Source organism: Gasterosteus aculeatus, chromosome 8 (genome assembly GCF_964276395.1).
Source record: "Gasterosteus aculeatus chromosome 8, fGasAcu3.hap1.1, whole genome shotgun sequence".
Lineage (NCBI taxonomy): Eukaryota > Metazoa > Chordata > Actinopteri > Perciformes > Gasterosteidae > Gasterosteus > Gasterosteus aculeatus.
In genome coordinates, this window is record NC_135695.1 from 13,465,382 (window position 1) to 13,490,993 (window position 25,612).

The 25,612-nt window shown below is 44.3% G+C and overlaps 2 protein-coding genes across 6 annotated transcripts in view; both read left to right on the forward strand.

The window, feature by feature from the left end:
• Position 1: 1 nt before the first annotated feature.
• kif14 (kinesin family member 14) lies at positions 2 to 16,409 on the forward strand. Its single transcript, XM_040183708.2, has 29 exons — positions 2 to 1,926; positions 2,418 to 2,672; positions 2,796 to 2,883; positions 3,117 to 3,215; positions 3,364 to 3,416; positions 3,525 to 3,555; positions 3,775 to 3,882; positions 4,025 to 4,141; positions 4,269 to 4,387; positions 4,658 to 4,830; positions 5,817 to 5,964; positions 6,349 to 6,412; positions 6,519 to 6,703; positions 7,276 to 7,378; positions 7,545 to 7,702; positions 7,838 to 7,985; positions 8,262 to 8,408; positions 8,926 to 9,058; positions 9,572 to 9,665; positions 9,789 to 9,930; positions 10,522 to 10,628; positions 12,136 to 12,236; positions 12,357 to 12,587; positions 12,662 to 12,849; positions 12,959 to 13,111; positions 13,479 to 13,598; positions 13,753 to 13,824; positions 14,941 to 15,094; positions 15,317 to 16,409. Exons 1-29 carry the CDS (start codon positions 869 to 871, stop codon positions 15,652 to 15,654), a joined length of 4,887 nt encoding a protein of 1,628 aa, XP_040039642.2. The 5' UTR covers positions 2 to 868; the 3' UTR covers positions 15,655 to 16,409.
• A 384-nt stretch (positions 16,410 to 16,793) lies between these two features.
• The window catches only part of LOC120824260 (adhesion G protein-coupled receptor D2), a 68,464-nt gene continuing 59,645 nt past the window's right edge, over positions 16,794 to 25,612 (forward strand). The window contains exons 1-15 of one of the 5 annotated variants that reach the window (XM_078108280.1): positions 16,800 to 16,923; positions 17,155 to 17,191; positions 17,738 to 17,765; positions 18,468 to 18,683; positions 18,906 to 19,544; positions 21,059 to 21,256; positions 21,487 to 21,560; positions 21,721 to 22,023; positions 22,117 to 22,228; positions 22,585 to 22,731; positions 23,002 to 23,104; positions 23,481 to 23,577; positions 23,681 to 23,736; positions 24,045 to 24,171; positions 24,908 to 25,011. In XM_078108280.1, the coding sequence (XP_077964406.1) occupies positions 17,156 to 17,191; positions 17,738 to 17,765; positions 18,468 to 18,683; positions 18,906 to 19,544; positions 21,059 to 21,256; positions 21,487 to 21,560; positions 21,721 to 22,023; positions 22,117 to 22,228; positions 22,585 to 22,731; positions 23,002 to 23,104; positions 23,481 to 23,577; positions 23,681 to 23,736; positions 24,045 to 24,171; positions 24,908 to 25,011 (2,240 nt within the window). In that variant the 5' untranslated portion in view covers positions 16,800 to 16,923; position 17,155. Of the gene's footprint in view, positions 17,192 to 17,737; positions 17,766 to 18,467; positions 18,684 to 18,905; positions 19,545 to 21,058; positions 21,257 to 21,486; positions 21,561 to 21,720; positions 22,024 to 22,116; positions 22,229 to 22,584; positions 22,732 to 23,001; positions 23,105 to 23,480; positions 23,578 to 23,680; positions 23,737 to 24,044; positions 24,172 to 24,907; positions 25,012 to 25,612 lie in introns of all 5 variants that reach the window. The other 4 variants (XM_078108281.1, XM_078108282.1, XM_078108284.1 and 1 more) reach the window with 4 other exon arrangements.

Here is a 25,612-nt window from a genome sequence, read left to right on the forward strand (position 1 = left end):
TCATCGATAAGACAATCCTTTATTATTCCCACAGCAGAGAAGTGCAGGATTACAGCAGCATTGTGGATAGTGCAACAAGAGACATCAGTAGAAAATCCAACAGGTACATTATATAGTTAGTAGCAAAAAGCCTAAAATATAATTTGTGGTTGGATGCACATTATTACACAAAGGGTAGGAAATATTAAGCATTTATATTATATAACTAGGATTGCATACAAAGTATTTTTTTAGGATATGTATGGACATGTGGAGAATAGTCTCCACATGATAGTACAATCCGCCTGATTTAGCTCTATTGTGTCCAACCAACGCTTGTAATTGAGTTTACAATTAATTCCAGAAAAAGCTACATAAATTCTGGCTATATTTCTTTTCAAACGGTAAAACGCTCAAATTAAAAAAAATGCGCGAATAGCACAATTTATCCACTGAAACAACATTACATCCATCTACAGTTCACTGTTGATGCACAACATTGCACGGTAACCTTGGTTATGGGGACACCCAGCGTCAGTTACATGTCGTCACCTAGACGTGACGTCACTATTTTCTAGAATTCAGCCAGTCAGCGGTCACCGGCGGAGACGGTTTGAAATTGAGGCGGGCGAAGGCGGAAGAGATGCTGGAACAATAACAAACAGAGGAAGCTCTGTTGACTCACATCACTTTTTTTTTATTCAATTGGACTTTTATTTTAACCAACATGCTGAACTGTCCTCGTTCATGTCCTATATTATGTCACAGTGTGTATTGCTGTTGTTAGGTAGCAAACGGAGCTAAATAGCCGTTAGCTCACGTTAGCCTCTCCGTAACGTTAACTTCTGAGCCCACTTTTAAGTCTTTATTTTTTTAACAACCGGCTGCCATGTCGTTATTTAGTGTTCAGGCGAGGAAGCACACCGCTTATTATGACCATCTGATGGCAACGTCCGCTTCCAGGACGCCCGGCCGAGAGCGTAAAGCGACGGACGCAACGGGAAGCAAAACGGAGGCAACGTCCGAGGACTCTGCGAGCGAAGCCGGTGGTCGGTCCTCTGACAAGAGCCGACAGCTAAACAGGACGTATGTCCTCTCCGCGCTGTCCAAAAGCGGCAGCGGGCCTCCGGCGTCTTACCGCAGCCGACTCACACTGCAGAGGAGGTCGAGGAGGAAGAGCGGCTCCGGCAGAGCGGACAAAACCATGGTGGGAAGCGACTTGGACAGCACGCCTGCTCCGGAGAAGAGACCGAGTCTGCAGCGCAGAACCAGGGCGCCCTCGGTGGATAAAATCGCGCGCGGGGTGAGCGGCACCACGACGCCGAAAGTCCTGAGCGAACCGAACGGCAGGACGGCGAGCGTGTTCCGGTCCGCGAGTTTGAGGGAAACGGCGTGCAAAAGCAGAGGAAGGGAAGCCGCTGGCGCGTCAGCGACTCCGGGGAAACTAGCGCCCAGCCACGCGCTCTCTTCCTCCTCGGCGTCTTCAACGAGTAGGCGGCCGGAGGTCAGTCAGGCCCAGACGTTCGAAACCCCGACTAAAAAGACCCCGTTTGAGAAAATCGCCTCCAAGAGAGACGTGTTCGAGAGACTGGCGGGCAGAGACGCTGCCAAACCAGGGGCGCTCAAATCCGCGAGTGTCGCGAGGCCCAAAGCCCAGAACCAGCACGCGGAAGACCCCAAACCGGTCCCCGCCCCTCGGGCCGGCAAGGCGTCCTCGGCTAAGCCCCACGCCGCCGTGCAGCCCAGGAAGACCTCCACCCCGGGTCACAGGAGAGACGCGACCCCAGCAGCAGGATTTCGGACCTCCGTCCAACATGCTGCCGCTCCCCCGGCGGCCACCGAGCAGCTCCTGTCCGGTCCCGGCGAGGCGCCGGAGCCGCAGGATTCATTCAAGATGGAAAACAGCGCAGTGACGGTGGCGGTCCGCGTGCGTCCTTTCAACGCCAGGTGCGTGACCCGGTGTTTGACCCCGACTGCAGAGTGAGCGCTGCAGGAGGAGGAGACGATGACTTCTGGTTTGCTTCTCCCAAAAAAAAAGTTACATGCAATGAATGCATACAATGTGTTTCTAACATTGCATCAGTTTATTATTCCACTACCGTCTGTAGTCTGTGCATTAGTTTTGATCATTAGTTGAAAAGTAATTTGTTAAGCAGAAAAGTCCAATCTTCTTCAGTTGAAGCATCTGCCGCATCTTTGCAAATATAAAACAAGCAATCTGACACCTGCAACTTTGGCTTTAAAAAGGTGCGGTGGCCCCGTTTGCTGTTTTGTCACATTACATAGACCAAACAAATAGAATAATCACCGTTGAATCTGAGCTGGGAAAGTGCAATGAAAGCTCATGGATTTAATCTCAGATTTACAACCTGGGGGGGGGGGGCTAGCCTTTCTGTTTGGAAAAATATAAATCTGAAGTTCTGTTTTATAAATAACAGGGAGAAGGCGGAGAAGGCGTTGCAGGTCATCTTCATGAACGGCCAGGAGACGGCTGTCAAGCATCCGGATTCCAAACAGAGCTACACTTTCAACTACGACTTCTCCTTCTGCTCGGTGGACGAGTGCGACCCCGCCTTCGCCAGCCAGCAGACGGTGTACGAGACCCTGGCCAAGCCCCTGTTGTTGAGGGCCCTCGAAGGATTCAACACCTGCCTGTTTGCTTACGGCCAAACGGGCTCCGGGAAGTCGTACACGTGAGTGTTTCAGTTCGGGGCATTTCTATGCTTGTGATTTGGGATCACTAGTCCTAGTGAGTATATGTGAATCTTTATCGAACGAATATCTATTTGATTTGTTTGAAATCATGGTTGTTTTAGGATGATGGGCTTCGGAGAAGAGGAAGGGGTGATACCACGATTCTGCCAGGAGCTTTTTACTAGATTGTCACCCATGTTAGACGAAGAGGTAAAATCTCACGTTGAAAGATTCACTATTGATGCTTCTTACCTTAGTAGATGTTACTAATAAATAAATATATATATATATATATATATATATATATATATATATTAGTTTATGAATCCTTTTTTCTTTAGAAACTGCAACAGTTTCTTCTGACAATTCTAAACAAATTGTGTCTTTGTATACACTTGTTTTTGTTTTGTTACATAACTGATCATTAGGTTGTCATCTTTCAGGTGACGTGTCACGTGGAGATGAGCTATTTTGAGGTGTACAACGAGAAGATCCATGACCTGCTGGTGACCAGAGATGAACCAAACCAGAGGACGATGCCTGTAAGTACTTCGCAGCTTTTCCTTTTGGTGAAAGTTCTAATTCTAACTTCTTCATTATGCTTCAATCATCCAATCATGCATGGTCATTGGTAGGACTGAATAACCTGAAACACGTGGAAGATAAAACCCTGTTGATTTGCATTCCTAGCTGAGGGTGAGGGAACATCCGGTCCATGGTCCCTACGTGGCTGACCTCTCCACGTAAGAAACCATGACTTTCCGTTGCTGTATTTCTCTTCCATAAAGGCCAAAAGCACATTCTTTGTCGCTGCTATTTGCTAAGTTACTTATTTTGGTATTTCTTCACAGGAATATTGTGAGCTCCTACAATGACATTCAGGTGGGTTCAAATTTCTTTCTCTGACTTTTTCCCTTTTTAGTAAATGTACATAAGAACAAACGTGTTTGTACCTGGTCAATTCTGTTTGCTGTGGCAGAGGACCCGATGCAACACAAAATGCCAGGTTTGACCAAAAATAAATGTTTTGTAAGTGCAGGTCAGGGACACCACACTTCACACCAAGAGATTTCATTTAAAATCCCCGACGCCTTTCTTTAGGGTTGGCTCAAGCTGGGAAACAAGCAGAGAGCCACAGCAGCGACCGGAATGAATGACAAGAGCTCCAGATCTCACTCCGTCTTCACCCTGATTATGACGCAGACTCAGGTATCACGTCTTGCCTCTACTTCGTGTTTCTCGCCATGTATGTCGCCTCATACAATTCTACAGTCATGCACTAATCAACGTTGGCCGTCATGTGTTCTCTTGTCGAACAATTCATCGCAGTGTGATGTGTTTGTGTGTGCAGACTGAGTTTGTGGAGGGCGAAGAACATGACCACAGCATCACTAGCAGGATCAACCTGGTGGACCTGGCCGGCAGCGAGCGCTGTAATTCAGCCGGGACGAGTGGAGACCGACTCAGGGTACACACACAAACACACACACACACACACACCTCGTCTTGCTTATTGCTGAAGATTGCTCTTGGAGTTTCATATAACAGCAGGTGCCTCAAAAACAGCAAATGACACTTTTACTGTGTCATTCTAGGAGGGTGCTAGCATCAACAAGTCGTTGCTTACCCTCGGAAAGGTCATCTCTGCCCTGTCGGAACAAGCACTGACGAGGAAGAAGGTCTTCATACCGTACAGAGAGTCTGTCCTGACATGGTGAGCAATCAGAGGGCGAGCACAGTGCGTCTTTCTTTCAGTTTTGCATCTAGGACAGACTAGACTACAACAACAACAAATATGTATTATGCAGACTTTCACAATACTTATGAAATGGAAAATTAGGTCCATAAATAGGGTACAAATAGAGGAAGTGAAAAAGAATCAATATATATTTGTAAACATTTCTTTCTCCACCAACAGTTAAGCAGATCTCATTTACACACTAGAAGGATGATCCTGACCAAGTTAGATTCTCCTCTTCTGCAGGCTGTTGAAAGAGAGCCTCGGTGGGAACTCCAAGACGGCCATGATCGCCACGCTGAGCCCAGCCGGCAGCAATGTGGAGGAAAGCCTGAGCACTCTGCGCTACGCCCAGCAGGCCCGCACCATCATCAACGTGGCCAAAGTCAATGAGGACACCAGCGCCAAGCTGATCAGAGGTCAGGCACTCGAAATATCCACATTCAGAAAACCCTCTTGAACTAAATTGCAATTTTGATTTTGTAATGACTGCAAAATGGTTTTCCAACTTATTTCATTTACACGGACAGTTTAATTATTCAATATTTATATATCCAATTCTGCTTAATTACAAAAATATTTCTATTTTTACTACGCACATACATCATTACATTACGATTTTCTTTGTGCGCCTGAGAATCTGCCACCCGACACAAACGACAGTCCTTATTCATGAGGAAAACCAAGGATGGTCTTTCTATACCGAGTGTTGTGATCATCCTGGCATCGCAGTTGTGAACCGTATTCATGCATCAAAAGAACCCCCTCAGTACCGCATCCTTTAAAGCCACGCAGCATGTCTTCTCCGTCCATTCGCTCCTGCTTCTCTGTCTCTGTAGGTTTTTCTTTCTTCATATGCAAATGTATATTTTTCTTTGTTTGCATCTTGCTCTTGATCTCCTTCCCTCACCCTAACCCGCCGGTCTGTCCCATCAATCCATCCCCAGCGTGCAAACTCCCCAGTTCATCTAAGGCCTGGCCCTAACCTTGCCTGCAGCCCTTATTTATGCACATGCCAGCTAACTGTCATGCAAGTATTATTATTATTCTTCACAAGATGATTGTGCTGCTGTTTGACATTTTTAGCACTAAGGGGAGCTCTTGCTGTGGATTTATTTCTGTCACAAGGCCCGTGTGTGTGTGTGTGTGTGTGTGTGTGTGTGTGTGTGTGTGTTTTAATATGACTTGATCATTGCATATCGTCTCAACGCCGCTCAGTTCATTGTCTTCAATATGTGACATTGTTCGGCTGTTCCCTGTCTGTTGTCTCTGTAGCCTCTGTTAAAGTCCCACCCAGAAACACCGTCAGGACTTTTATGTTACTCCCTTGAATGTCACATTGCCTGGTAATAGCTCATGTGTATATCTCTAAATAATACGTTTTCTACAAACCTTGTGTTTCCAGAGCTGAAGGCGGAGGTGGAGAAGCTGCGAGCCGCCCAGATGAGCTCCCAGGGCGTCCAACCAGAGAGGGTCCGGTCGTTCCAGCAGGAGATCGCCGGCCTGAGGAACAAACTCTGTCAGCAAGAGAGAGAAATGGTTGAGGCCAACCGGTGAGTATCGCTGCATGATTTTCAGCGCTTTTTTGATTTATTTGACGCATCAGCGCTTCACATACAAGTCTCCTGTAAAAACAACACTTCCACAGTTTAGAGAATCCTACAAGCAGAAGTTCTGCATATATTTTAAAACAGTATTTGCAGACATGTAATAAATCTGTTTTCATACTGTTTTTTTGTCATCTTGCACTCTTGCATATATTTAGACATCGAACAATTCACATGTGAAAATTAAACATACATTCTAACTCGTATTCTAATCTTTTCACTTTTAGAAAATTGATACTGCAATTAGTAAGATGGTAGATACGTTTTTGAAAGGGGGATACATCTGATCGCATCATGGCATAATCCCTTTTTTGTATAATTTTCTGGCAGGGCGTGGAGGGAGAAGCTGGAGCAAGCTGAAATCCGCAAACGCGAAGAGACCAAAGAGTTGCAGGTGATCTTTTTAATTTCATATTAGTTTTTACTGTCTTATTTGAAATACATACTTTTTTTTCTTGTGTCCGAGTTCTTATAGTGAGAAACGTTGTCCTTGTTTTCAGAAAGCAGGTGCGGCATTCAAAGTGGACAATCGTCTGCCCAACCTGGTGAACCTGAACGAGGATCCTCAGCTGTCCGAGATGCTCCTCTACATGATCAAAGAGGGTCGAACCACAGTGGGCAAGCTCAAGTCTGATTCAAAGCATGACATCCAGCTGACAGGAGCCCTCATCGCTGACCAACACTGGTAACCCCCCCCTTCTCCCCACCTCCATTCCCCCGAAAGAAACAAGCAACAACGGGTCACAGGGTGAAATTGTTAGATCAAAAAAACGATGTTAAAAAAAGGATTTCATTAAGGGTGACTGCTACAGTACCTTGAAAAAGAGTGACATGAAGACCATGATTAAGACTAAATAGCTAGCATGCCTGGCTTCTGACCTGACCCCCCCACTGCTAGGACACAACCTAGGTGGGAGGAGAGCAGGCTCAGAATCAGCCATTGCAAACTTCTCAAAGGTCGATGGCAATATGGGAAGAAAGTCCCACAAAACATTTTTCAAGATCTCACAATGAAAATTATATCTTTTTTTCCCTCTATTTCTTACCCCCTCCATGTCTCTTTGTGGTCTCTGCAGGAAATATTGGATACAGAAGAGGCTGGATTTTATTTAAATAAATATATGAATAAAATCTTATTTGTTTTGACTTTAACATCTAGTTTAACAATCATGATTGAGGAACAAAACGTTTTTGCTTTGCATATTCACCAAGCCAGCTTTCTAATCTGTCCCCTTCTTTTTTTGGTTTGTTTTTTAGTGTAATAATCAACACCCAGGGCATCGTCAGCCTCACTCCTACCAACAATGCCAAGACGTTTGTTAATGGAAACCTCATATCTGAATCCACTGTCCTACACCATGTAAGTATGTCAGAAAGATCTACTAGCTCATTATCCGATGGATCAACTAAAAGTAAGATTTGTGCAGTGGTTTTCTTTCTGCTTATTCAATACATTTCTAAGCTCACCAGTGTATCCATTGAATTAGTGAATTCACTTCTTCTCATCTCCCGTTTTTGGTTTCCAGGGCGACAGGGTGATTCTTGGTGGAGACCATTACTTCCGCTTCAACCATCCAGCAGAGGTGCAGTCTGGGAAGCGGGTGTCGTGCTGGACAGGCGCCGGCGACGGTCACAAAGACTTTGAATTTGCCAAAAATGAGCTACTCGCGGCTCAAAGAGCTCAGTGAGTGCAAAAGACTAGATAACAAACCACACAATACCAGTATAGCAGCTATCTTGTTGTCAGGGAAACATCTATTTGTGCAGACTGATACTATCTATATGCAAGCTCTTTCTAAGGCATCTTTGTGTCTCCCAGGCTGGAGGCAGAAATTGAAGAAGCCCATTTGAAGGCGAAAGAGGAGATGATGCAGGGAATTCAGGTGGCTAAAGAGGTGGCCCAGAAAGAGCTGTCAGACCAGAAGCTGCTTTATGAGGACCGGATCAGAGCACTGGAGAAAGAGCTGGTACACAGAACCATCAATTGTATACAGATTTCATATTCTACTTTCCATTTGTACCTAATTGTTAGTCTTTAAAATGTGTCTGTTCTGCTGTTGAAGTTGATAGAAGTCAATTTGCATGAAGGTGTTACAGAACTGGCTGAAACAAGTATATTCTCTTAAAACGCTGTGTACTATACTGCAGAACAATTAATGAGGTTCATGTCACGTATGATCTGTCCTTACATCCCGTCAATTTGTGCAACAAATGCTTAACGATGCCAATCCCTAATTATTCAGAACGAGGAGACTGGGCGGAAGCGGCAGCAGGAGTTGGACCAGCAGAGGGTGGCCAGCCAGATGGCTGAGCTGAAAAATGCCAATCTGGAGCTGGAGCAGGAAGTGGACACCCACAAGAAACGCGTCCGCCTGCACATGGAGGCCCAGGTCACGACCCCCAACATTCTTTTGGAATTTTAATGAAGTTCACCAGTTTAGATTCCTGGAAATTTTATTATTCTTTTGCTAGTACGGGTTTGTTTGGTTAAAAAAAAAAAAGAGAAGAAAATGATTCCCACATGTACACAAATGTTTTACTTTGCTAATCCTGATTTCAATGTTTGAATATGAACCATGTCACAAATCTGACTTTCACCCTTTTCCACCTTTCACCGTACATTCAGACAACCTGGTCTCCGGTGAGTGATACAGAGTAGTGGTTGGTAGAACTGTAGTTTATAAGACATGGAGTATGACATATTAAACATCTTATTTCACGTTTTTCTGCATCTTTCTCCTCCTTTTTCTGTCTGTCCAGTGGAAATCCGAGTTATTCCAATAGTAATAAATTCCTTAATTTGCTGAGCTTCAGAAGCTTAAAGAAATCTGCTGATACCAGGTTTTATGTTTAATTGGTGGGCTCTTAAGGATGCTTTGAGTCATGGTGACCTGTTGTTTTCTCCAGGCGATGGAGGAACACCGTGTGTGTCAAGCGAAGATTGTCGATGCCTTGGAGGCAGAGAAAAAAAAGATCAGCAAAGAGCTTCAAGAGATGCAGAATAAAAGAGCTTTAAGGGAAAACCACACTCTCCAAAATGGTGAGAGCTTTCAATTCACTGCTGTGCACCTTTTTGGAGCTTGGACCCACAATGACTCTTAACCCAGAGAGAGTTTGCTAGGACCCAGAATAAACAATCAACCCATCATCAGTTTAGTAGGAACACATCTCATTTAGGAATTTATTGTCATGTGATCGTAAACTCCCACATTGATCTTGGTTAATCTATAGTACCACTAAATAAACTATCCCTTAATTGTATCATTGTGATGTATTCGATCAAATAGATATTTTTCAGCAGAGATGTCAGCAAAGAATTAAGGAGCCCCTTTACCTTTAGAGGACTGTTTCAGAGACCGATGGACACTAGATTTACACATGAGATGTCTTAGCATGTAATGGATATTAAAACAAGTTATTGTGTATGTCTGTATTTTTTATCTTTTTGTTATTGGGCGAATCTACTCAATCAGGCTGAAATACGGACAACTTCTGACACTGTCGCAGAGGTGTCCGTCGTGGTGAAGTTGACATGATCCATTCTGTTTTTCAGTCTCACCACAGTGGGATGCCATGAAGTTGTCCTTGATGATTGAGGAAGCTAATAAGATTAGTGCTAAACTGAAGAAAACCACAGTCTTCAGCAGGTATGAAAATGCAAGAAGGAGTTTAGTCACTGTGATTTATTAAACTCATTGAGAATATCTCAGGCAGGTCGCATTGCCATGAATCAAGCTGAGCACAAATGGTTTGTCTCTTTTCTGTTGTAGACACGAAAGCTCTGAAAAGGAAAACCGGAACCATGGTGGTCTGCTGCAGGTGCGGGTCCAAAACATAAAGCTGGGGATCTCCACCTTCTGGAGCCTGGACAAGTTCCAAAACAACATCGCTGCCATGAGGGAGCTGGATCAGGTCTGCTTCACTTCAGTTCTGCCCTTTAAGTTATTGAGCATAATAAAGAATGTCTGACGAAATCAAACTGGAGTACACAACTAATTGTGAGTAAAGTATTGTCTGGAAGCTACAGTTAATCTTTATAGAATAAAGGATACTGAGAGTTTATCGTTGGATTCATCCTTTAGACCGTTATTCTGCAATTGTATTGGACAGCATATTTTTATATTGTGTATAGAATCAGAAAGACCATGGATGTGTAATACAACCATAAGCCTGTGCAGCCCTTTTTTAAGGTTCCTCTAATGGACAATATGCAGCAGAATGCTTGAGGATTCAGAGGAATCTTGTTCGTATTTGCTTCTTCGCTTTAATGATCTTCTGCATGATGCCCGTCGAGTGAAGCGTACTCACCCTCTCAACTAATTTTGCATAGCGCATGTGACATCAGCTCATGCGCCGATTCCCTTGTGCAGTTTTGTCCTTATTTACAGTCTACAATGGGTAGTTTAATGCTTGAGAGAGTGGTGCTTCCTCATTCCGCCGTACTCGTCTCGTTAGGGGCAGTAAATGAGACTGGGCATGTCAGCAACAGTTTACTTTCCGCAGGGGGATGCCACCGCTAAAGATGACGATGTGTTTTATGACCCCGATGATGAGTGGGAGCAAGATATATCGGCCTCCTCTGCTTCTGCCTCCTCCTTCTCCCGCCGAAGGTAATTATCCAGCTCTTCATCTCTTCCTTTTGCATAAATCTCTCCTCCCAACGCATTACCTGTACATTTACATTCCATCCATTTACATCCATTGCTTAAAATGTTTAAGTAGGAAAATGGTCAGACCACCTGGGGGGGAAGTGCACAACTGTCTTTCTGAGAGTGTCCTCCTTCCTGTTGCTTACAGCGCCAAACTTTTCGATAGACGAGACTGTTGTTATTGTGTGACTCTTAAATCCACAGCCTTCATGCTGGACTGAACTTGCCTCCTAGTCGACTCTTTTAATATGAACAGGCAATGTGTAATATGTGTCAGGCAAATGGATGTACTGTTTGTTTTCACAAAGTCCTCCTAGTTTCCACCACTGTGGATTACAACCTGGCAGACGTCTCCACGTCGAACACATCGTTCGTTCGCTCGTGAAAAGCTGAAGTCTCTGCCCACAGAATATTTCCTTCTTTGTTTTTTCCCTCTATTTACTAATTTCATTTCCATGAAAGCCATCCAATGGGTTTACAAAAGGAAGGAGATGTGAGGTTCCTGTGTTTCTCCCTCTAAAAAAACCCCCAACTTAAACTCTCCCCCCTGTGGAGCCTGCACAGCCCCCGACATTTTCCCCTAACATTGTTGTTGTTCTGGTCGAGTATGTTTATGGGGCTCCTGGTGGTGCGTAAACTGCCTGCAGACCCAGCCAAATGTCACATGCCACAGGCTGCCACGCCGGCTCCCTAAAAACCCCACGCCTGAGCTTAACGGCTATAGTGGTTTATTGGACTGCATCGTACTATTGAACTCCTTTTTAACCACACATAAGATAAGCCCCTCTGTAAATGTTCCAATCCAAACAGCCGAAAGCAGGTTTTTATGTGGAGTTGGCGTTTAGGTTCAACCCGAACCCCTAAGGCTGCTAAAGCAGAGGCAAACGAAGCCGAGAGACTTTCAGAAGATGATGTTTTCATGGCGCTTGTGTCCACGAGTTGTTGCACAGTGCTGTGTATTTTTTTTGCTTTGTGCTGGTTAGTGGGTACTTTGCTGGGAGTACATCACTGAAAAGACTGTTTCAAACCGCTGCACTGGAGTGTACTCCTCTACTGAACAGAGCTTGAAAATGGTTTACTGTTGAATACAACGGGAGAAGTCTCGTTCTATTTAAGGGCGCCGGTAGCTCAAAACGGAGTTAGGACATTGGAAATCTAGTCTTTCTCCTGTCTCCAACTACAAGGTCAGTGTAAAAGACTATACCACGCAGCTTCTGTAAGTAGATCCAAAAGAATTCGATACACAACAGGCTGTGCAGGGAGAAACAAACTTCAACAGTGGTTCATCTAAAAGAGAATTAGCGAACAAACCTTCAGCTGCAATGTGTAAAAGATGTTTGTCCATCACGGTTGTAGGAATAAGAATACACACTGAAGTCCTTATGAATGAGAGCATAAACCTGCCTCATAATTCTAAATAATATCAACGGGCAACTCAGGGTTTTGCTTGTTTTTTGTTTGGCATCAGGAGCCGGAGCTTGTTGAAAAGTAGGAGAATCTCCGGCCGTCTCTACGAGATCCGGGTCCATCCCATTCAGAGCCTCCACAACGGCCCCTCCCAGTCTGCTGGTAAGCCACTGGACCAAATGACTGAAATTCCTTTTCAGATTTCTGAAATGTTGGGACATACTTGCAATGCTGCTGCGTTACAGCTGAGTTCAACACCCCAACTCTTTGTCTTCGTCCCAGGTTTGATGGGCGCGGCCAAACCGCCCTCCACTCATTCCCGCAGCATAGACTCTGCCGTGCCCGGCATCTGCAAAGAGCTGATTGGTCAGTCAGTGTCCCGTCTGCGGGGCAGCGGCGGGACGGAGGACGGCATGGCAGAAAGGCTGGCGTCGGATCTACACCTGATGTATGCGGCGGTCCAAACCATATCTGACATATACGATAGTCTGGATGATGACAGTGAAGAGAACGGTGAGATTCCAGCCTCACACTCATACTTTCGTTTTGATTTATCTCTTTTTAAGTGTGTCTTTTTTCTCCTGCAGTGTTTCTGTGTAACTCGGTGGCCCTGACTCAGCTGGTCAAGGCCACGGTGGCCGTGGAGAGTACGGTGCGTGTGACCGCGCAGTGGTTGGCCAGCGTTAAACCCTCCTCCGGCCAACTCTACAACGTCGCTGAGGAGCTCAAGAGCCAAGTCAAGAAGATGGGAGGGTTCTCCCAGCTACTCATTCAAGTAAACACAGAACATGTACCACTGAGTTTAGTTTGTAGTATTTGTGCTGAACTGATGTTGACTGATACTGGGAATCTTTACCACCCCCCCCCCGCCCCCCATCCCTCAGGGATGTGAGTCGGAGATCACCTCGATGGTGACGGAGGCCCGGAGGAAGAGCAGCCAGTGCCTGGACGCAGCGTTGTTGGCACTCAGCCACCTGGCGGCGGTGACCGGCATCCCGTTGAATGCTGTGGAGGGGGGGCCCCAGGACACGGGCAAGGTAACATCACCGCTAACCGCCGCGGCAGCTTCTACCTCTGCTACAAGGTGTTCTAGTGTTCCCCATAATGCTACGTTCACAAGCGAGAAATAACCGTTTACACCTTTTAAAATGTGCCGCTTCGTATATGTCTTTGTGAATATTCTTTATAATGGAAAACATTCGGTTGATCTTATTTATTCATTTATTGTTCTTAATTCTCAGTAATGTTAGCATCTGCTTTAAACATCCCATATCAGTCCGGCTATACTTCTCATTATCAGGAATATACTTATTGTATTGTGTAACTTATGCTGAAGGGAAGTTTTGTCATAAATGGCTAATAGTTGAAATATATGATTTCTGTTATCAATCATCTTTTCGGCAGTCATTTGTCATGTGTCTGGTGAGGGGGACCAGCATGGGCGTCGGCTCTCTCTTGGAGGAAAGCCTCTCCATCAGCAGGGAAATGCTGAGAGAGGCTCAACTGGCCTACCCAAGGAACCCAGTAAGAGAACATAAGCCTACTGTGTCACTTCTTTTTTTTAAGTAGTCATTTGTCATATTACACGATTTTGTGTTGATAATTCAAATTCCGTAAAGGTGTAGGTAGGTATTCTTAAAAGGAAGAGTTGTCCTTGATAATCCATCTGTACTTACAGCTGCTGCAGGGCCTGAAATCTAAGGTGCCTGATTTAGCCCGTGCGCTACAGAACTACATGCATTGCCACACGGTGAGTTTCAGCAGCTCAGCCGTCTTCGCGATAAGAATAGCGGGAACTTATTAATTGTCAAAACATAAGAATTCAATATATTGCATTAGCTCTGGGGTAACTGTTGCGTTTGCCTCATAGAAACTACTATTATTTGTCTGGGTAAACTGTGCCTGAAAGACAGAATCCCCCCCCCAAACAAACACACACACACACACACAGCAGCCCTGTTAAAGATGCCACTCAGCCTTTATTGCTCCTGTAAAGCTCAATGCTCTGTAGGCTTATCTCTCTGCAGTTGCCCGTTGGGGATCGTTCAGGTAATGAATGTGTTGAATGAAGTGGCATCAGTCACCGCTAACGGGCTTGTTTGCTGTTATCTTAGCCGCACAAAGTAGCAGTTTTTTTTTTTGTTAAAACTGATCATTGACACATCTAGGCACTGGGGTATTTTGCTGCCCACAATGTTATTGTAGTGAAATAAAGCTGAGTAACAGTTTTGAGCAAGACATTAAACACAGCATCTGGAAATGACCTTCTGGTGTGCAGCTCTCGAGTAGTAGTAAAGATGTAATTATATGAATGCATAAGTTATTTATTTAAATAAAAAATCAGATAAACCTTACTTTTGATGATTACACATTAACTGTATTTGCGGTAGTTAAAACTGTTTAGAGAAGCTATTTTTCCATTTCCATCTGCACTGTAGGGAACTGGGGATGAGGCCATTTAGGTCAGTGAACACATTACAGTGAAAGCCCCATTTAATCTGCTCCGGCATTAGTCAGTGACATCATTTGTGTGTGTGTGTGTGTGTCTGTGTGTGTGTGTTGAACTGAATTGAAACAGTCAACTGCAAGAACCCTAAATTAGAATATCAAGATCAGGTGGTAACATGTTAACCGCTGGAAAATGATTCGGCTTTGTTATACAAAATGTCTATGAGCTGTTAATTTGAGGGTTAGGGGTCAGTACATTTAATAATAATTGTCTACTGCGTTGTTCCGTGGTTTGCTGTTCTTGGACGTGTATGTTTCAGAGTTTTTGGTGATGTAATAGTTGGTTGCGTCACAGTTTGTCCTCCTTATTTGCTCCGTCTTGTATTCATTATTTGGGTGTGTTCATGTTTTCAAACAGGAGAGAGAAACGGGGAAGGAGGAGGAGGAGGAGGAGGAGGAGGAGGGGGCCTCAGCAACCCATTTGCAGAGACTGAAGACTACGGTGACCAAGATGTTCCAACTGAAGCAGGCCATCAGACAGCTGCATTCCTGTCTATCTACTGCCCTCCGAGGTGAAGCTCCTGAGACACACACACACACAGCCTGGATGTTTGTTTATTTAGTTTGGTATTAAGATGCAGCATTCTGATTATTGTGTCTTTAAACCACATTCTGTTCCACGTGCTCCTTATCCATGCAACAATATCTGGAGGTTTGATGATTGATTGGTTATCTGGTGACGTGGCTGGCAGAGCCGTCTCCCCCCCCCGATCTGACTGTTGTCCTCCTTCCAGGAAAAGACAGCGACTCCAACCTCAGCAGCTGCACAGAGACGATCTCCTCCTCGGCCAAAGCCGTTGGTGAGCTAATCACCGGTCTGTCCGAGGAAAAAGCGTTGACGCCGAGTGTCATGGCTGCTCGCGACGAGCTTCATTTTGCCCTCCAGTCCCTGTCCTCCTGGAGCCAACAGGTTGCAGGAGAGAACCGGACCCCTGTGGATCCTGACAATGGCACGGAGGATAAATCATTGAGAAAAGAAACTCACAGTGCCATAAGAAATCGAGTCGTGAGTAAGGTAGTGTACTGTCTGCCTCCGGGTGCGTCGTTAAAGGGCACCCTGCACTGGGTGTGATTCATGTTCTTTTTTTTTTTTCACGATGAGCTCCCATCATGTACGATTCACTGTATGAATGAAATTCTGATCCGGAGAGAACTTCTGCTTGTAACAAACCATATGGCCTGGGTATTTTTTTTGTACACTCCTGTATCGCCAACATGGAGTCTCAAGCAACAAACACTGCGGGCTTATTCAGTGTCGCCATCCAAGTTACAAAATAAACAATAACGCGGCTTTCCAAATGTGAGCAATATCTGCACATTTCTACAGGCAGTTTTTCCAATTGTAAAGAAAATTTGATTCATTTGGAGGCTTGAAGCTACTGCAGTCGTTCCTTTCATGAATAACTGTAGCTTCTTCTTAATTCTAGTCTAGTAGTTTTACATGAGGCCTTCTCTGTTGTACTCTATTATTCACACCTGTAAGATTTCAATGTCCAGTTGCTCAGGTAGTGTTCTTGAAAACATTGGCAGGTTTTCTCCCCATGCAATGCGGTAAATGATTTTAATCTTGTATGAAGGCCTTTTATATTGTTCCTGTATTTACATAAAGACTTGCACTTTTATGTATTTTATTACACATTGCAGCTATTTTGCACTCAGGAGAGGATTATATGTAGGTACTTCAACAAAGTGGTGTTTTATTTCCTTGTATCACTTGGTATACAATTTTATATGTCAACTTGTGCTAATGCAATAGCTTTGTGTGTGTGAAAATGTCTTTCATATTGTATGCTATTCAATAAACAGTGGAATCCTGTTAAAGACGAATAATGACCAGAATTTGAATTAGTTGAGAAGCGGCAAGACATTCATATATACACATAATCTATAATACATTTTGAATTCACAGCTGAAGGAATGAGCCGTGGTCTGTATCAAACCCTAAGATCTACATTTTACTGTTTTCATTTATTCATAGGGATTTAAATATATATATATATATATATATATATTTTCTATATAAATTTATATATATATATATATATATATATATATAAAGTGTTGTAGTATTCTCATCAAGAGGCTGCAACAGTGAATGGTTTCATATAACGTTGTCCATTATGGTGTTGGGAAAGACCCTCGTTTTTCTACAACATCCCGAGGCCCCCTGGAGGTCCCCGAACCTCACTTTGGTTAACCCACCGCTGCGCTGCTCCTCCTCGCTGCAGCTCGTTCTGCATCCTCCCTTCTTGCGCTGTGGAGGACTCCTGACTTTGAGGACGGACTGATGGATCACACCGGACAACAGCAAAACACCTTGATAACCCTTTTTGCACATAAGGTTTGAGGAATAAAACCAGATAAGTAGACGTTGCCTTCAGTGGTTGAATGGTGCGTTCACTGACTCGACGCGGTTGGAATGAAAAGACGCGCAAAGAAAAAGTTTCTACTGAGAAGACTAACAGACGTTAAAAGAGAGCGATGTTTTACGTGTGACCAATGTGCTTAGAATTTCTACTACGATCAAATAACGTTCCTTTTTTTGGATAATGCACGTTTTTGTCCTCCTCAGGATGCTCTGGTTATTTTCCCCCAGCATGGGCTTGCTGGTAAGCACTTCATGTTCATCTTTTTATTTTCAGGTTTCGCCCTTTTAGCGGAACAGGAATTAAACAAACATCCCGTTAACTTATCTTCCCCATGGACGTTTAGGAGGGAATGCGATGCGGCTCGTGGGAATGGTCGATTTCTAAACATGCGGTATCTGCTAAAGTAATGAAAACCACAGCCCTCTTACGTTTCTATCCATTCCAATCGTTACGGTTTTTTTCTCGATATTTTATTGTATTTGTGTTAATAATCCCCGTAGTAGAGTCGTATCTGCATTGTTTAAATCCTGTGCTGCTAAAAACCTGGATTTCCCCATTGAATAGCACGCGGGCCAAATACTGGCTTTTGATTGGCTATGAAGTCAATTAAAAGGATTATTTGGGACACTGCGTTCTTTGCAAAGTAAAAGACGTTTTATGTTACAGGCCCAAATATAATAACAGACATACTGCTAAACAGGCCATATCTGTTTGTATTTTGTTTTATCTTCTTAATAAAGAGCGGTATAACTAACCCAATGCGCTAAACGTGTACTTGTGTTTCAGGCTTGTTTCCACCTGAGCTGTATATTGGGTGAGTCCCTTTCCGTTTCACTTTTATTAATTAAACACTATTTATGGCAAATCACTGTCAAAATTCGAGAGCGCGAATCAGGCTGATGCGCGTGCGTAAATCAAACATCCGCGAGCAAGTTCATCTCGCGCAAGATATTTGCTCCCTCGGAACGTGAACGTCCTCGCTCGCGAGGTTAGTCTCTGCTCGCGCTCGAAGGTGTTTTCTACGCGCTCGCTGTTTTTCTTTTTGACAGTAAGGGGGCGGAGCCAGTCACCATGGTATCTACATCTGATCAACATGACATCTGACGAACTTTTGCTCGCGCGAGACGGAGATTTGCTCGCTGATGTTTGATTTACGCGCGCGCATCAACCTGATTTGCGCTCTCGAATTTTGACTGATTTGCCGCCATAACTATTGCATCATAGGGTACTACAGCAGGAGATTATTTTGACCTCGGTTTTGACCTAAATAAGCAAAACAAGTATTGCGTATCAAGTAGTATAAGAAAACTTATTTTTATTCAGGCTAGTTCATCTTTTTGCCTGTTGACTGCGTCTGATTCCGTGCAAAGTCAGCTGAAACAACTAAAACTCAAACGGGTTCAGAGTATCTCCTTAAACTCAAACTCCCACAGCCAATGTGGTAAACGTGCCGATGATCAACAGCGTGTCTGCCTCAGCGGAATTATTACAATCTCATTCTCTCTATTTTAAACAGCCTTTACTGTGGAAACTAGAAACCTGACGTATGACGAGTCCTACTACGAGTACGTCCCCGATCGCCTGCAGTGGAAGAACGCTGGGGAACTGTGCAACCAGCGCTCTGGAGCCTTAGCAATGGTCTCCAACGCGGAAGAGAAGCGAGAGCTAACCAACTTCTTAAAGTCCTTGAACATCTCTCAGCCTGTGTGGATCGTCCGGAAAGTCATGAGAAGTAGGTTCGCTGTGCTAGTCTCGACAATTTATACGAATTTATGAGCACCATTTCTTTTAAAATAGCAGGAGCGTGGTTCTTCTTGTCCCAGACACCTGGAATAAATGTTTCCCACGTGTCTACATTAGGAATAGGACCACAGTGTTGAACTACATCTGTTGCAGGTTCTTTCCTTCATAGCAATGCCTCTTTCTTCTTTCTCTGTGGGGCGTGAAACCGGAGGTTACCCGGAGACGCTGATTCTGGAGTTCGCCGGACGCACGGACCGGAAGCACGCCCGCCTCCGGCACACCTTTTCCTCCATGGATGCCGTGACCGTTTGCACCCGTGTTCGCTTTGATCCAGACTGCTTTGGAATATCCACCATCTTCTCCTATTCCATCAAGTCCAACATCAATGAGTTCCAGCTCCGGGGGCACTTGGTCAAGGGAAAACCGGTGCAGCTGGCTCTACTGGTCCACGGCGCTTACGGACCCTACCAAGACGCCTTCCACCACGACGGCTCCTGGCATTCTGTGTGCGTTTCTTGGAACCAGAGCGGTGGACGCTGGGCGTTATTTACCCACGGCCAGTTTGTTTCTGAGGGTGAAGGCCTAAGTTCTAGCAGCATTGGCCCCGACGGCCTTTTCATTATTGGACAGGAGCAGGACACTTTTGGGGGTTCATTTAAGAAGAATGAGTCATTCTCAGGGAGTATCACCGAGCTGTACATATGGGATCGGGTGCTGAACGCCAGTGAAATGAAATCCATGGAAAAGGAGTGTTCACCCATTTCTTCTGGGCTGGTGTTCAAATGGAACGCATCGGCCATGGAAATAGAGACCACTCTCACGAAGCTGTGGAAAGACATCCCGTGTCGAGGTACATTTGTTAGCGTACAGTATGTAGATGTTCAAATCAAAGCCGTTTTCATCGTCAGATACAGGGATAGTTTAAAAAGAAGAGACTCAAATCTATCTGCGTGGTCCGGTGGTGTAGTCAAGCGTTTTGAATACTGTTACAGATTAGATAGTTTGGAACAAGGCTGGGTGGGGAAAAAACAATCCCGTGGAGTCCATTTGAAAGTCATTTTCAGTAACATTCCCAGATTTGAGCTGGCCTGATTTCGTAAGCCCCGCCCACCCGAAACTCCAAGCAGAGAGTCCAAGAAAAATATATGCTGTGAATTCATTTCTGATACAACTAGATATGCTCTTGACATCTGGACATCTTCTGTCCAGATCTGTTTCAGAAACTGGCAGCTCGTCATTGCAGTCTCTGGTTTAAACTGAGTTACAAAACAAGAAGGAGAAAAGGGCTTTAATTATATCACATACATTGATTTTATGTGCACCTGTTTCTACATTACTAGAATAAACATAAAAGCAACGGATATTGTGCTAATCCAGTTATACTCTCAATACTTCATACTTCCATAGATATTTTGCTATGTGAAGCTGTTATTTAATTATTAAATGACTGGATGGAAAAGGCAAACAAACAAACTTGTTCACAAAAGGACTAATCCTTTCGTAACTTATGGAGCAGGCTTTGGCAAACCCGCATACACGCAATAAACAAACACACTCACATGCACACAACCAGTACTTTCCTTTCAAACATTAAATATTTATTTAATTAAGGAAAGAGGAAATCTGTCTCTGTTGCGAACTGCCCCCTCAATGAATAGTGTCGGGCACCTTATGGTTCTCGTAAATGTTAAGAGAATCACGTCACTCTGAATCCCTCCCTTCAAAACAAACTTCTCCCGCCGTGACATCATGCTCCCCGATGAGCGCCGAGGCCCTAAAACACTCACTCCGCCTGCAGCGACTGAACACGGCACAAAAAAATGTAGCAGCGCTTGAGTGATTTCCATCTACAGAGTAGATGTTCATTTGTTTCATTTTTGCATTTTCAATGATCCACTCAATGACTTTGTAGTCTTCTGACCAGCAGCCATGCAAGGGGGGCCGGCACGCGGCTAGCGTGACCTTGTCCGAGACCCGCGGCCTTTTTATCTCTACAGCTTTGACTTGTCCACGACAGATCTTTGCACAAACCAATCGTTGCCTAAACGCCACCATCAGATTGACCAGAATCCAGTGTTTCCCCTAACATTATAACACCCCCCCCTACCCCTCTACCCTGACATAACCTTCTCCCCCGTCAGCAGAACTTTTCCCCCCTCTCCTCCCCCCTGAGGTTGGAAAGCTAGTGGAAACACTGGAATCACATTTGAGTGCATGAGGGCTTTTACATACAAGGACTGTGCTTTTGTGTTTCGTTGCAGTGGGAACAAAAAAAATAAAATTTCTAGTGTAGGACGGTGTGAATGTAATTCAATCTTGATGTGTCCCTCTTTTAAGGAAACCTTTCACCATTTCCTTTACTAGGGAACGTCACTGTCTTCAAAAAGTCCTTCTCGGATTCGCTCCTGGATGGAAATGCTTTGCAGAATCAAACATTCTCCTTTGAGTTGTTCCACAGCCGTTTGTCTCATGAGAATTGTGACGTCTTCGACCCCGTTGTTGGGAGCTTGGGCCAAGCCAAGTGCGACTCGTTAATGGGGGCCGTCTGCCAGTTTAAGAAAGGTACAAAAATGATGACGTTAAAGAATTGTTGGGCGTTTTATCCTTCATGGAATTTGATGGTTTTATCGCTAAAGACGCTGTTGAATTAGTGATGTGCGTAATGTGGCGTGTTTAACTGGTGTTGACACTACGTCGGCATAGCGAAGGTCGTTTGAATCCTCAGGAATCGCCCACCCTGTCTGTGCTCGTGCTGTAATAAACCTCATTCTACTTGGTCTCTGTCTCTGCAGAAGTGCTCCATGTTCTGGGTTTACCAAAGACACCATTCTTCAGGAGAATGAGTGAGGAGCATCTCACCAAAGCTGTGAGTTGAACAGTGTAGCTGCCTGTAACGCATCATTGATTAGGTGGTAAATACCACACACACCAACAAGTCTTCATACCGAGAATAATGCAAAGACACCGAATATTTCATAGCGTTGTGAAGCTTAAATAAAGCCGTTGTCTCCATTCACTTTCCTCAGGTGAGGGTCGAGCTGAGCGCCAACGGGTCCCTGGACGGTGATTTGGCCTCGTTGCAGCAGCTGACCCAGTCGCTCCTGCGCGGCTTGGAGGCCGGCGGCCCTCCGCTCCTCACCTCCAGCGACGTCCTCTACCTCGCCCGGAGGATCGAGACGGACTTGTCCGCGCAGGCCGCCGGTCCTCGCCCGGCTGGAGCCGACGCGGCAGGAGTCATGGTGTCTATTGCTACCAACTACCTGAAGGCGGCGAGTTTGATGCTGGAGCCTGGCGTGGCTTCGCCGTGGGTGGGCGCGACAGAGGACGGGGTGACCTGCGTTCATTGTCTTGGCGATACTCTCTAATGCTCTTTTTCTGTCCTCCCGTGAATCTACATTTTTGGGTTTGTCTTACTTGCACAGGTCAACGTGGGACCATTTACTATTGTCCGCAGTATTGACAAACTCACCGAGACCCTCGCTGACGTGCTGTCTGTTGAGAGGAAAGGCTTCACTCTTTCTACCAAGAACATCGGTAATTAAAACATGTTGATGTACCTCCAATAGAATACACATGATGTGTTTGTGTTCAGTGGGGATCCAAGTCTATGGTTGTGTATCGAAGGAAACAACCCAGTTAACTTGTAACTCTTTTTTTTAGCAGAGGCTAATCTGACTTTTTGAATGGTGGTCACTAAATGTTCAGAATCCATGAAATCAATTTTCGATACCCTGATAAGTCTGGAAAGTATAATTGCCGTTCACCAAGACCTTTTGCTCTTGTTTGTAACAAAGGCAATTAAAGGATCATTTTTCATTTAATTCCTAGTTCAACTTGTTTTGTTAAGGCATGTCCGTTGTCTGTGGGTCCCCTGCTGTCTTTACCTCCAGATGTGTATATGAAGTGGCAGAAGCTGACAGAAGGGACCTGCAGTCAAGTGTTCAAGCCTTCTGCAGTCGGCTCGCACTCTGCCGGCAGCACCGGTCAGGACGAGTTGCTCATCCCTGACACGGCGCTGCAGAGGATACGCACTCTGGGTAGGAAACACACACACACACACACACGAAAAAAGGCCCTAGATGTTAACCCAACAGAGGAGGAGAGATGTATGAGGTCAAACACATGTATTACAACACAAGAAAAATGTAGAGTTTTCTCCAAATGACTCCAGAATATGGATCCATAGTTGTAAAATAACGATCTGTGAGCAGATGTGTAAATAACAACCAGGTGTGAAAGTGACTGAAAGTTACGCTCTGCAAAAATAGTTTGAATAAAATCAGATATGCTCCCCTTTTCTTCTGTAGGACACGAGGAAGTGATGTTTATTCACACCCACTACAGCCACCTGAGTGAGATTTTGTCGGGAGCGCAGGAGCCTCCACTGAGTTACCAAGAGAAAGGAAGAAGGTTGGTGAACGTTTGCCTCTTTTAAAGTCCCACTTTAAATGTCGTTGACAGTCAACTCACAGTGTGTCAATAACACTCTTTATTAACAACTCGGCTTACTTGATTTATAATTGCTCATCAGTTCTGGAAATCAGTTGTTAGAACCAGACAGAGTTTCTACATGAATAAATATTTCATTAAATCGAATTGAAATCAGGTAAAAGCTTTACTAGTTTACCTGTGTCATGTGTCAGATTCAGCACTAATTTTAGATCCATTTTTCCAGTTATAATTTTTGATAAAGTAGGGATAATACTAACGGTGATTACTAGTAGTTTGAATTAAAGTTTTGTGTATACGTGATAAAGGGCAGATTGTAACCATGTTCTCTTCCCAGGAGTCTCGCTTCTGCCGTCATATCAGCCACCATCCGCGATGCCTCCAAGGCCCAAACTATCCCCGTGGCCATCAAATTCACCCTTTCCTCATCACAGGTGGTACAGTCCGTCTCATAAACCAGGGCAACGTTCCTCTCTGGATTGAATCAGAATCCATTTTAATGGCAAATGGTTTGATAACATGTGCTTCTGTTTCTAGGTGCAGTATTCACAGCGAGTTACTCCTGTTTGTGCCTTTTGGAACTTCAGCTTGATGTAAGTTTGACCAACAGCCCTGTCACACAAACACAAGCAGCCCTGGTAAATGTGTGTCATTCCATTAGCCATTGAAGTTGACTGGTAAATAGTGAAAATGTGTGTAAATGTCTCCCAATACTTTGGAACACAATAATCAGATGTTATGAATGCATATGTAACATTTCTTTCCAAAGTTAGATTATCAGGTTTGAAATCCTTTGCACATATTTCATTCTTCACATTTAATACAAAATATATCATCTCTCTAAAACCTTTGATTGACGCGCGTGTGTGTGTGTGTGTTGGTTGTCTATTGGGCTGTTAAGGCACAATCAAAGCAGCAGCTGGTCAAGTGATGGCTGCAGGCTGACCTTTGCAGGCTCAGGCGTCACCTCCTGCCTCTGTAACCACACCACCAACTTTGCAGTGCTGATGAATTACCTGGAGTCGAAGGTACCTCCTTAGATGTGTCTGATGCAGTGAATTAAAGCACACGTGCTAAAAGATGGTCTGCATGATGGAAAAAGACCATGACCTTGAATTTAAACTGTGGGCAAATGACTCTGATATATGAGCAAGAAGATTAAACTCTGTGGTGTAGTGTTACGTATGATGTCCCAATTGAAGGCAAATGTCAGTTGCGGTTACTACGAATAAAAGGGAAAAGTATGCAATTTGCAACGCAGTGTTATGTTTAGATATAAATCTTAACTTTCAAAAGAAAGACATTATTATTATTATTATTATTATTACATATTTACTTTAAAAAAAGTCAAAAAAAACAAACACTTGTGCGTTTGACAAATCATGTATTGGGACATGCTAAATCTTTGTCCAGCATACTAAAGAATATATCAGTGTGGCTAATAGAACACACAGTATATGTTGCCGATATCTTTAACATGACTGTTTGTAGTACACTATATTTACCAGTAGGTGTCACTCCCAGTGTGCTTCTCCTTCTGAAACATGCATTTGGTAGCACAGTACACAGGTACGGTACATGAATGCTTACAATCACTACAAGCAAACACCAACAGCCTGTTCACTTTTTGAAATGGCGCCTTTTCCTTTTAGCATGTAGTAGTTACATTTATTAAGCGGCAATGTATTCAGTTCAGTTTCTTGGATCAAAATGTGTTCCTAACACTCTTCTTCCCCTCAACGTTCCCGTTCCCTCCCGTCCCAGTGGAGTCCCGAGGAGGAGCTTATTTTGAGCAAGCTGACGTTCATCGGCTCCGGTGCGTCCCTGTGTGCTCTGGTGGTGACCTTGATGCTGTTCACTGTGCTGGAGTGAGTACCAGATGTGCCTGTGATGCCAACACATCTGCCTTGAGTCAAGACACACAGCTCAGCCTCAAAGCCCTTTTTCCTTTCGAATGTATATATAATAGCATTTTCAAAATGCGTAATAAATTGGGTCCACATTCAGTGATTTTATCAGACTATTTCTTTGTGAGGAACATAACAATTGTTTAGTGTTTTCTCCAAATTTTTCTTTAGTCACGATAAATAAGCGCTAGAAATCAATTAAAGCAATCGACCTAATTCTAACTAATTTCATAACACTCATAGATACAAGTTCTCGCTTCCAGCCGTGATGCGAACACACAGCATTCTGTTCGCACCAATGAACAATAAACACTTTCTAGGCAAAGGAGGGTTTCCCACCTCCTCATTGGAGGTGACGCTCTTTCCCACACACTTAACATGGAGAGATAACTTATTGGCACTGTACACCTCGTGCTCTGTGCCCGAGGCTGCTGTGAGTATCGACTCGTGCTAATCCAGTAATTACTGCTGCCGCGTGTGAGTCCACTCGGAAGGTTTATGGCGGCATTCTGCAGATGTTAATTAACATAAGGGTCATTGAGGGATCACAATCGGCTGGAGA

What these genes read in the sequence shown, in the direction of transcription:
- kif14 (XM_040183708.2), top strand. Translation starts at nt 869, where the DNA reads ATGTCGTTATTTAGTGTTCAGGCGAGGAAGCACACCGCTTATTATGAC. An exon ending in CTCGCGGCTCAAAGAGCTCA is followed by an intron (nt 7,703 to 7,837) that starts GTGAGTGCAAAA and finishes TGTGTCTCCCAG; the next exon opens with GCTGGAGGCAGAAATTGAAG. An exon ending in AAACCACACTCTCCAAAATG is followed by an intron (nt 9,059 to 9,571) that starts GTGAGAGCTTTC and finishes TCTGTTTTTCAG; the next exon opens with TCTCACCACAGTGGGATGCC.